General features: G+C 42.8%; 1 protein-coding gene across 1 annotated transcript in view; it reads left to right on the forward strand.

Annotated features, from left to right (window-relative positions):
* ALMS1 (ALMS1 centrosome and basal body associated protein) overlaps window positions 1-5,094 on the forward strand; it is a 216,461-nt gene extending 211,367 nt beyond the window's left edge. The window contains exons 24-25 of the mRNA XM_077842914.1: window positions 3,575-3,674; window positions 4,730-5,094. Coding sequence (XP_077699040.1) covers window positions 3,575-3,674; window positions 4,730-4,774 — 145 coding nt within the window. The 3' untranslated portion in view covers window positions 4,775-5,094. The remainder of the gene's footprint in view (window positions 1-3,574; window positions 3,675-4,729) is intronic.
* The last annotated feature ends 7,386 nt before the right edge of the window (window positions 5,095-12,480 follow it).

A 12,480-nucleotide genomic window follows, 5' to 3' on the forward strand; every position in this document is an offset into this window, starting at 1 on the left:
GAGAACATTAAAGATCTACTCCCATAGCAGCTTTCTTTTTTTTTTTTTTATTTTTTTATTGGAGTTCAATTTGCCAACATATAGCATAACACCCAGTGCTCATCCCATCAACTGCCCCCCTCATTGCCCATCACCCAGTTACCCCAACCCCCCACCCACTTCCCTTTCCACTACCCCTTTCCCAGAGTTAAGTGTCTCTCATGTTTTGTCACCCTCACTGATATTTTCATTTTCTCTCCTTTCCCCTTTATTCCCTTTCACTATTTTTTATATTCCCCAAATGAATGAGACCAGATAATGTTTGTCCTCCAATTGACTTACTTCACTCAGCATAATACCCTCCAGTTCCATCCACGTCGAAGCAAATAGTGGGTATTTGTCGTTTCTAATGGCTGAGTAATATTCCATTGTATACATGGACCACATCTTCTTTATCCATTCATCTTTCCATGGACACCGACGCTCCTTCCACAGTTTGGCTATTGTGGACATTGCTGCTATAAACATCGGGGTGCAGGTGTCCCGGCATTTCACTGCATCTGTATCTTTGGGGTAAATCCCCAGCAGTGCAATTGCTGGGTCGTTGGGCAGATCTATTTTTAACTCTTTGAGGAACCTCCTCAAAGTTTTCCAGAGTGGTTGTACCAGTTCACATTCCCACCAACAGTGCAAGAGGGTTCCCCTTTCTCCACATCCTCTCCAACATTTGTGGTTTCCTGTCTTGTTAATTTTCCCCATTCTCACTGGTGTGAGGTGGTATCTCCTTGTGGTTTTGATTTGTATTTCCCTGATGGCAAGTGATGCAGAGCATTTTCTCATGTGCTTTTTGGCCATGTCTATGTCGTCCTCTGTGAAATTTCTGTTCATGTCTTTTGCCCATTTCATGATTGGATTGTTTGTTTCTTTGTTGTTGAGTTTAATAAGTTCTTTATAGATCTTGGATACTAGCCCTTTATCTAATAGCAGCTTTCAAGTATATAATGCAGTATTGTTAACTAGAGTCACCATGCTGGACCTTAGATTCCCCAGAACTTTTTTCCTCTTACAACTGGAATTTTGTACCCTTTGACTAACATCTCCTCATCCCCCAATGCCCCAGCCTCTGGCAACCACCAATTCTAGTGTCTATTTCAGGGAGTTTGATGTGGGTTTTTTGTGTTTGTTTGTTTGTTTGTTTGTTTGTTTGTTTGTTTAAGATTTTATTTAAATCTTTAAAGATTTAAGAGAGAGAAAGACCATGGGCAGGGGGTTGCAGAGGGAGAGGGAGAAGCAGATTCCTCGCTGAGCAGGGAGCCCAATGCTCAGGGTCCTGGGATCACAACCCAAGCTGAAGGCAGACGCTTAACAGACTGAGCCACCCAGGTTTCATGAGCCCCAAGTTTGATATTTTTAGATTCCATGTGTAAATGAGATCATACAATTTTGCCTTTCTCCATCTGACTTATTTCATAGCATAACGTCCTCAAGGTCCATTCACGTTGCAAATGGAAAGATTTTCTTCTTTTTTATGACTGAATAATAATATAATAATACATTTGCTTTATCCATTCATCTGTTGATGGACCCTTAGGTTGCTTATGGTGGTTCCATTTTTATTAATTTTTTTTTATTTATTTATGATAGTCACAGAGAGAGAGAGAGGCAGAGACACAGGCAGAGGGAGAAGCAGGCTCCATGCACTGGGAGCCCGACGTGGGATTCAATCCCGGGTCTCCAGAATCGCGCCCTGGGCCAAAGGCAAGCGCCAAACCGCTGCACCACCCAGGGATCCTGGTGGTTCTATTTTTAATTGTTTAAGGAGCCTCCACTGTTTCCTGCAGTGGCTGCACCAATTCACATTCCCCACCAGCAGTGCACAAGGGTTCCCTTTCTTCACATCCTGGCAGACACCTGTTATCTCTTGCTTCTTTAATAATGACCATTCTAACAGGTGTGAGGTGATATCACATGTGGTTTTCATCAACAGTGACATTTAAGAATGTCTATTCCTGGAGGCCCCTGGGTGGCTCAGCGGTTTAGTGCCTGCCTTTGGCCTGGGGCCTGGTCCTAGAGTCCCAGGATCGAGTCCCGCGTCGGGCGCCTGGCATGGGGCCTGCTTCTCCCTCTGCCTGTGTCTCTGCCTGTCTCTCTCTCTCTCTCTCTCTCTCTCTCTCTCTGTGTGTCTCTCATGAATAAATAATAAAATCTTAAAAAAAAAAGTCTGTTCCTCTTTACTCTTGTTCCTGACCTTTGCCCTAGTGTTGTCAGTTACTGATTGCCTCCACCATATCCGAAACAGACCTGCCACACATCCAGCTGGAAGCTGGGGAGCAGGCGCCTCTAGCCGTGTTATCCCCCCCACCCCACGCCACCCCACCCACCACACACACACACAGAGCCAACTAGCACATTCTGGGCACTCAGTGTGATTGCTCTGGAACTTGCTCTCACTGCCTTGATGCAGGCTGGCCTCCACTTTCAGAGGATGCTCTTCTTCCTGCTTCTGTTCTTTCTTATTTCTCATTTAGTTCCCACAGAGCCTCTACATCATTTTAAATGATACTCTTCAAATTATAGAAAACTTTGGAAAATATAGAGAAATAGAAAGAAGAAAATAAATGTCACTGATCATCCTTCCATCTGAACTGAACTGACCCTAGTCCTGTTTCTGGCAGGAGTGGGGGTTTTGCAGAGACCTGTATTCACACACTTATTTTTTCTCAAATTGCTGATGATAGTGTATATATAGGTTTGTAGCCTGCTTTATTTTGCTCAACATTATATTGTGAACATTTTCCCATATGATTAAAAATTCTTTGAAATATCTTTTTTATGCTTTGTAATAATTCCATTATATTCCATAATCTGTTTCACTCTTCTTTGGTTGGAAATTTAGATCATTTCCAATTAGAGTATATTTATCAAATGCATGTTTAATCATGTTCCTCCCTACTTAAAATCAGTGGCACCCAGCCTTTGATAGGACAGAGGCCAGGGTTTTCACATGGCTGCAAGACCCTACACAGCCCACCTCACCTTCACCTCTTCTGCTTCCCACCTGCTTCCCTGCACACCTCTCTGAGGCCTTGACTCTTTCTAATACTCCCTTCTCCTCTCATCCCCTCTCTGCTCCTCTCTTTAAGACCCACCTTTCATTTCTTGGAAATCTATGTAGCATTTTGTACCTAGGGCCATGATTGTGCTTTTCTTATTATTTTCTGTGTGTTTAAAAATATACTAATTAACACATCTGTATTCTTATATTGAAACTGTACATTTTTGCATATAGAGTGAGAAGCTGTTATCTCCACTCCTTTATTCCACACCTTTCTCAGAAGTAACCACTATAAGCTGGATTTCTTGATGTTTTTGTTCATCTGTCTGCCCTCCCAGATCATGAGCACCCCGGGCCAGTGTTCTTTGTTTCCAACAGTGTAACAGGAAACAGGCCCACCCCAGGGTTCTGGGGCCTGTCTCTGAGGGCCCAATGCCCTGAGAGCAGCATACCTCAGGGAGATGGGGGAGAAGAGATCATGTCCCTCTGTGGTTAGGTAATCTCACTGCTTTTTGTTTTCCTTTTGGCACCGTTCCTAAGAATTTATGAGCAGCTTCCAGAAGTGCAGAGAAAGAGAGAAGAGGAGAAGAGGAGATTGGAATATAAGTCATACCGGCTGCGAGCTCAGCTATTCAAGAAGGTCAGTCAGTCCTGGAGCAGGATCCATCAGCTTTATCAGGGGAAAGAGAAATTGAGAGAAACACATATGACCTGTTGAATTAACCATTACATATCTGGGGAGTAAACTTAAGCTTGTGATGCGTTGTACCACTGCTAAAATTTGGAAGGCACCTGTCTAAATCTAAAAATCTTAAAAGGTAAATCTAAAAAAGGCACCTTCCAGGTATATATTTGGAATGAAACCAAATTCCATACTTAGGAGTTATGGTAGAAAGTCCTAATCTATCAAAATTGTTGGGTTTTCATTCTCTACCCCCAAATGATAGTTTATACCCCTTATTGGTTAGTCAGATAACCTCTAGAGGTTGTAAAATAAACTGGAAAATGTCTAAGTATAGTATAAAGTTGGCAGCTTGGGGAGTCAGAGCCTCAAAGCCGCCACCATTTCCTGCCCATGGGCCCAGTGGAATCAGTAATGCTGCAAGTCCCAGACCCTCGGAGGCCAGGAGACTTGCTATCAAAATATTCCTTGAAAAGCCAGGCAGGCTGCCTTGCCTGAAGGCCCATATCCTTCACTGTTTTCATTTCCTTCCCAACCCCTTCACTTCACCGCCAGAGGACTCTGAAAGTCAGAATCCAAAAGACGAGTTTATACCAGACCGATGTGGGATTGGAGAACTGCTTCTGGAACACACCCGGAGCTGGGCTGGGCCAGGCCGGGCCCTTCGAGGAAGGGGTCCCCCGGCACCACATGGCCTGTCCAGTGTGCCAGCGTCACAGGCCAGGCCTTTTATTGTGCTTGTATGTTTGAACTGATGGATGGATGAGTCTATCCGGATATTAAATCTGTACAGAAGGACTGTACAGAAATAATACATACTGACTATATAGATCATCTTTCCTAAACACCTCAAGAAGAATTTTTTGCATGATTACCATAGTTGCTATAGCTGGGGAAGATAAGATTTGGGTAGAACCCCACTGGTCTCAGCTACATATCTGGGGTGAGAAGCGGCTGTCCGCTTCTGATGGCAAAAGTATCTAATTTTTTCCTGTCTTTCTTTTCTTCCACAGAAAGTGACCAATCAACTCTTGGGGAGAAAAGTTCCCTGGAACTGATAAAAGATTATTTTCCTCAGAATCTTGGAATTATATTTTATCAACCTGAAGAAGCACAATCCTTACTTTTATGAGTCTGGTTTAATAAAACTTAACTCGTTGTCCATGTGTAATTTAGAAGTAGTAACCTGAAGAGTCTGAGACCGATTGGTGATTAAGATTATTAATGGTTTGGTAGCAGTACTTTCTCCACAGTGGCCCTGCCCACAGGAATGTTTGTCACAATGATATCATTTCTGAACTCTGGCCACAAATAAGTCCCTTTTTGTATGTGTTTTTATAGTTTTAGAAAATAAATAACTTTTGATTGATTCATAGTACAGCAAGCAGCGAAGGATCATTTCTTTACCATCTAGAAATATGCAGAGAGCTATGCAATGTCTCTCCTGAGGTGTATGGGGAATCTCAACCTAAAAGCATCAGTCAAGGGATATGGGCTATGGGAATGAAATGTAGCGTTTCTTTACAAACACGGCAGGACGTGATGATAGCTGTCATGGGCTTTGTTGGAGATGGTGTCTGGGTAGAGTAGCTGTTGGGCATGTGCAGATGCTCTCAGCGGACCAGGCACCTTGAGTCAAGAGCCTCCTCTTAGCTTCATTCCAGCTTCCCAGAGGCCTCTACCCTCTAGTGAATTTCCTTCCAGCCACCCTCTTTTCAAGATTGAAGCCTCAGAGCATTTATCATCAGACATGGAACCAACATTTATAACTTGGATAACCACTTTGGGAAACCATGAGTTAATAAACCTAATAATGTACATAAAGCATTTAATTAATTCTGTAACCTGGAATGACAGCTAAAGCCCAGAGTTTAGAGAGGGAAGGTGCTAATCGGCCTCATTCTAAAAGAATGAGAGAAGCCCCAGCAGGGCAGTAAGGGACCAACTGCCTCCCCAGAAGGCTTCCGCAGAGGCCAAGTTAAAGAGCAGACCCTGCCACCAAGCACAGCTCAGGTGGTGCCACCAAAGCTCCCTTCCTACCAGAAGGAAGCAATGAAGAAGGCTCAGAGAAAAGAACCTTCAGTGTGTGAAGTTTGATGTAGGAAAAATGTTAGTGTTTCAAGCCGACAGCCAAGAAAGAATTCTTGAATTGCTTCTTCCTAGATCCAGTTCACACCTAACCTAAGAATCCACTTGCCCTGCTTTTTCCTGGAGGTTAGGCTCCAGCCTCCCAGCCACTTTTCTTCTCTGAGGGCACCTTTTGTTACTACCCTCCTCCAGCAAACCTGGAGGCTTCCAGTGACCATCAGTACATGCAGTGTGGGTGACGGAGTGTATGAAGAAGGCAGAGTGTTTTGTCTGTAAATCACAATGCATTTCATGTCCCAAATGATTGTTCTGGCCCATTAGAGCCTTGGGCCAAGCTGATTTGTTACCCTGGTCTTCATCTTTACCTGTTGGGGAGCATGGGATGTTTTAACCTACTGTGTTAGTTTTATTTTTACTGGCAGTGACCCCTCACTTATAGCACTTTCCCAATTTCTCACTAAAGACTTCTGAATCCTGGTGGGGAGGTGGTACAGAGTGGATCTGAATAGGATCAAAAGTTAAAAACCAACATTATTGGCCTCTAGGGGGCATTCTTGGCTCATCCCGACAAGTCCCCCATTGGCAGCTCCCCTTGATGAAGTCCCTGATGTAAGAAAACTTAACTACCACCGCCAAGGCTGGGTCATCTTCCAAATATGGCTGGGCTACAGGTTAAGGGTATTAACAGTCACAAGGTACATATGTGTGGCTTTTCATTTTGGTCCATAGCCCTAGCCCTATCTGCTCTGCCTACATCTTTCAAAGAGCTGTAGCTGGCCAGAAAATACTCAGTAACCCAAGCCAACCCCCTCCTTGGTGGGATAAATTACCCTTCTCTCCCTCCCTGTGTGTGTGGTGTGTTTCTCACTCTGTCCCTGGACTTGCTTCCTTTGATGCTTTGATGCTGGCACCTTTATTCTGGGTAGTCTTACTATTGCCATGCATGGGGCTTGGGGTCCCACATGTCTCCAAAGGGGGCATGGCCAGATTCACATATTCCTAGGATCCCTGGCCCATTCTCATCTCAGTGTTCACCCAGCCTCACCTGTTACTCCCCACACAAGATAGCTTAACAGTAGAATCTAAGAACCTTAACTGGCCATGAGGCAGATGGGGCTGGACCAAGAATGCCCACTTAGCTTCATGTAAAAGACAGGCACCAGTAAAATCCCTAAGATTTTATTTTTTTAAAGTAATCTCTAAAGATGCCTGGGTGGCTCAGTGGTTGAGCATCTGCCTTCGGCTCAGAGCGTGATCCCAGGGTCCTGGTATCGAGTTCCACATTGGGCTCCCTATAGGGAGCCTGCTTACATCTCCCTCTCTCTGTGTGTCTCTCGTGAATAAATAAAATCTTTAGAAATAATAATAAAGTAACCTCTACACCAAACATGGGGCTCAAACTCATGACCCCAAGATCAAGAGTTGCATGCTCTGCTGATTCAGCCAGCCAGGCACCCCTCCCTGATCCCTTTGTTTTGCCAGGCCTAACACAGTGTGAAGCATGTGTTTGACTCAATAAGAGTTTGTTAGATGGCACACAGAGGGTCCCCAGTCCAGATTGGAGGCTAGAGGCTCTAGGAAAGACTTCAGGGAGATCTAATTGATAGGTTGCCTGAAGCATATTAATATCATGGTTCTCTATTTAAACTAATCTGAGAGAATTTGGAACTGAGTAAAGTGTCAACTATATAGAAATCTAAACAAGATAATTCCAAGGGAAAGAAAACAAACCAAATTTCTACATAAATAAGTAGGGCAGCCCGGGTGGCTCAGCGGTTTAGCGCCACCTTCAGCCCAAGGCCTGATCCTGGAGACCCAGGATCGAGTCCCACATCGGGCTCCCTGTATGGAGCCTGCTTCTCCCTCTGCCTGTGTCTCTGCCTCTCTCTCAATCCGTGTCTCTCGTGAATAAATAAATAAAATCTTTAAAAAAAAGTAATCATAGTTTTACTATGTAATTTAGCTTACAACAAATACAGTATATTAATGTTCCCTGACTAGCGGTCTAACCTCACTGGGAAGCAGGGAAGTGGGAAGAGTGTATATGCATGGTGTAGACATGGCCTCAACTCCCAGTAACTAATCCACAGACAAGTTTAAAACTGAGCAATAGAAAAGAAGCCACACAAGTCCATTAAAGACATGGAAGTGAGTGAGACCCAAAATCATAAAAACCCTAGAAGAGAGCACAGGCAATAATTTCTTTGACATCAGCCATAGCAACGTTTTTCTAGATATATCTCCTGAGGGAAAGGAAACAAAAGCAAACTTTTGGGACTATATCAAAATTAAAAGCTGCACAATGAATCAAGCAACAAAACAAAAAGATCGGAGAAGAGATTAGTAAATGACTTCCCATAAGGGGCTAGTATCCAAAATATATAAAGAACTTATACAATTCAATTCTAAAACCAAAAATAATCCAATTAAAAATGGTTGGGGACACCCAGGTGGCTCAGCGGTTGAGCATCTGCCTTCTGCTCAGGGCGTGATCCTGGAATCCCAGGATCGAGTCCCACATTGGGCTCCCTGCATGGGGCCTGCTTCTCCCTCTGCCTGTGTCTCTGCCTCTCTCTATGTCTCTCATGAATAAATAAAATCTTTAAAAAAAAAAAAAAAGAAACAAGTGTTGGCAAGAATGTGGAGAAAAAGGAACCCTTGGGCACTGTTGGGAATGGAAACTGGTGCAGCCACTCTACAAAACAATATGGATGTTCCTCAAAAAATTAAAAGTAGAATTACCATATGATCCAGTAATTACACTACTAGGTATGTGCCCAAAGAATATGAAAACACTAATTTGAAAAGATATATGCACCCCTATGTTTATTGCAGCATTATTTACAGTAGCCAAGATACGGAAGCAGCCCAAGTGTCCATTGATGAATCAATGGATAAAGGAGAGGTGGTATACACACACAGTGGAATATTAGCCATAAAAAAAGAATGAAATTCTATCATTTGCAACAACATGGATAGATCTAAAGGATATAATGCTAAGCAGAATAAGAGAAAGAAATACCATATGATTTCACTCATACATGGAATTTAAGAAACAAAACAAGGAAACAAAAAAAGAGACAAACCAAGAACCAGTCTCCTAACTAGAGAACAAACAGACCGTTACCAGAAGGGAGGTAGGTAGGGGAATGAGGGAAATAGGTGATGGGGATTAAGGAGGGCACTTGCGATGAGCACCAGGTGATGTATGCAAGTGTTGAATCACTATATTGTACACCTGAAACTAATATAACACTGTATGTTAATTATCCTGGAATTAATTCTTTTTTAATTGTGAAGACATGGAAGTGAGTATGCACAGGGAAGTATAAGGTTGCTCTTACACATCACAAATCCATAGAACTCCGTCTGACTCTTTAAAATAGATTGGTACATATGTGATTTTGAGAGAAAAAAACTAAAGACTTAAATGTGAAGGGCAGAGGGATCCCTGAGTGGCTCAGCGGTTTAGTGCCTGCCTTTGGCCCAAGGCATGATCCTGGAGTCCTGGGATCAAGTCCCACATCGGGCTCCCTGCATGGAGCCTGCTTCTCCCTCTGCCTGTGTCTCTGCCTCTCTCTCTCTGTGTCTCTCAGGAATAAATAAATAAATATTTAAATAAATAAATGTGAAGAGCAAAACAAAAAAGTTAGAATATAGGAAAGTATCTCTAAGAACTTAAGGAAAAATGTCTTAAGGAACAAAGTGCAAACCATAAAGAAAAAGATTGATAAATTCAATTAATGAAATATAAAAATTCTGTTTATTAGAAGACACCATAGGGGCACCTGGGTGGCTCAGTCAAGCATCTACCTCTTGATTTCAGCTCAGGTTATCATCTCAGGCTTTTTAGCTTGAGCCCTATGTCAGGCTCTACTCTGGGCTGGAGTCTGCTTAAGATTTTCCCTCTCCTTCTGCCCTTCCTCACCCCATAAATAAATAAACAAACAAATACACCATTAAGACAGTGAAAATACAAGGCACAGAAGTGTAGCACATGTAACCAACAAAGGATTTGTATCCAAAATATATCAAGAGCTCCTATGAGTCATTAAAAAAAAAAAAAGACAATCTATAGAAAGATGGACTAAATAAAAGCATGAGCAAGGCAGTTTGACAAAAGAACACACTGGCCTGTGCAAATACAATAAATTGCTTAATTTTATTATGAATTGGAAATGTACATTATTAGCAGAATGCTCCATGCCAGCCTCATGTGTGTGCCTGCATGTCCCAAATCTGGTCCTCAGAAAATAATTGCGTATCCTCTGTCCCAGCAAACTCTGGGAGTGCAGGCCAACCCCAGGGTCTTAGCCAGGCTAGGCCCCACACTCACCTTCTGGATTTCTTGGCGGTGAGTCAGTCCCTGAAGCCCTCTACCTACAGGGAATGCACGTCAACCTATCCAAGTGGTGAAGGCCTGCCTAGATCCGTGAAGCATCTGCACCTACATTGTAATCCCTTTCTGAAATGGCCCTTGCCCTATAGTAAAACAAATTATCATAGATCAACTCAGTCTGGTGTGTTTTTCTGTAGAGCCTGGAAGAAAAGGCAGAGAGGAAAGAACCTGGTCCATATCTCCTCCTTCTGGACTTCTGAAGACAAAGATGGCAGCCTGTGGACCCAACTCGAGTTTAGAATTCTGGATAGTGGGGAGCACCTGGCTGGCTCAGTTGGTAGAGCATCTGATTCTTGAACTCAGGACTGTGATTTTGAGCCCCACACTGGGTATAGAGATTACTAAACAAATACGAAAACTTAGAATTCTAGGCAGCTTCCACAGTAGGGCTGCCAGATTTAGCAAATTAAACTACAGGACTTCCAGTGAAATTTAATTCTGAATGAAAAAAAAAATGATTTAGTGTAAGTGCTGTATTTGAAACATACTAAAAAATTACCCACTGTTTATGTGAAATTCAAATTTACTGCAGTGTGTGGTCCTATTTTTTATCTGGCAAATGGAGTCTACAGGGACTAGGGTCACGGTAAGCTGATGCCGGGAAAATGGGAAAGGGGAGGGATGAAACCAAGAAAGTCCCCACTTAATATCAGAGGAGAGCAACCTAAGGGTGCTGAATGCCGTGGAGGAATTTTTTTGATTCCTCATCTCAAGTCATCCAGAGAGACTTTGGAAAGCCAGCTTTGAAGAGGGTAAATCTACTGAAGGGCACCAAGGAGATAACTTGAAAGAAGTGGAGGGCAGACAGCCTTCCCATCTGGGGTGACCCCATCAGTACAACAAAGCAAAACCTGCTAGTATAAATACAATTTTTAATTAAGGATGCAATGAAAATAGATAAAAATCCAAAAAGATAAAAGTTTAAAAACAGTGATTGAGAGTGAGAGAAAAAAAAATAATTAGACACAGAAGGATAACTATCATATGGTCCATTTACATGAGGTACCTAGAATGGGCAAATCAGAGCAGAAAGTAGCATAGAGGTTACCAGGGGCTGGAGGAGGAGGAACAGAGAGCTGGTGTTTGGTGGGTCCAGAAACTGTCTGGAATAGTGAGAGTGGATGGTGGCAATGCTTACATGACAAAGCAAATGTACCTAATGCTACTGATCGTACAATTTAAAATGTTTAAAGTGTTAAAATTCTATGTTAGATATACTTTTCACAATAAAAAAAAATGGAATATCCTGAAAGGAATTACAATTTACAAGAAATAAAAATCACAAACAAACATCAAGATATTTGTAAAAGGTATAGCTTGGAATTGAAAAGCCCAAATTAAAATATTTAAAATGTCAACAGGGATCCCTGGGTGGCGCAGCGGTTTGGCGCCTGCCTTTGGCCCAGGGCGCGATCCTGGAGACCCGGGATCGAATCCCACGTCGGGCTCCCGGTGCATGGAGCCTGCTTCTCCCTCTGCCTGTGTCTCTGCCCCTCTCTCTCTCTCTCTGTGTGACTGTCATAAATAAATAAAAATTTAAAAAAATAAAATAAAATAAAATAAAATGTCAACAGAAGGGGTAATTGGGTGGCTCAGTCAGTTAATCATCTTCCTTGGGCTCGGGCCATGATCCCAGGGTCCCGGGATCAAGCTTCGCATTGGGCTTCCTGCTCAGCAGGGAGTCTGCTTCTCCCTATCCCTCTGGTGCTCTCTCACTCTCAAATAAATCTTTTTTTTTTTTTAATGTCAACAGAAAAAAAATTTTATAGGCATGATTTATTTAAGAAGAAATAAAATAGTTTTTTAAATATGCAATGAAGCCAGGAGTTTATAAATTAAGGTAGCATATGTATAACAAACTTTTTAGAAGGGGAAAATAAAAATGGTCAGGAAGCCTAAGAGCAGATAAATTAAGCTAAGACAATTCAATAAACAAACTACATACTATCAACAGTGAGGACAAAATACATTTTAAATCATTTGAAAGGAAAACAAGGTAACAGTCAGAATAAAGGAATGCTGTGTAGGGGAGCAGCCGGAGAGAAGGGGTGGCCTGGGTGACCTCCCAGGTAGGAATCTGTGTGGCAGCCCGCAGCTTTCTCCTGTCCACCTTCCTCCCATCTGCCCCTCACCAGGCAGGTGTGTGCTGCAGGTCAGCTTCCTATGACCACTCTGGAGTCCCTCATATCCAACTGGGTCCCCTGTTTGAAGATCCCCAGGTTACCCAACAGCTTCAGGGATCCAGGCTATTCATGCCTTCAGTGGTTGAGGGAAAGG

Source organism: Canis aureus, chromosome 12 (genome assembly GCF_053574225.1).
Source record: "Canis aureus isolate CA01 chromosome 12, VMU_Caureus_v.1.0, whole genome shotgun sequence".
NCBI lineage: Eukaryota > Metazoa > Chordata > Mammalia > Carnivora > Canidae > Canis > Canis aureus.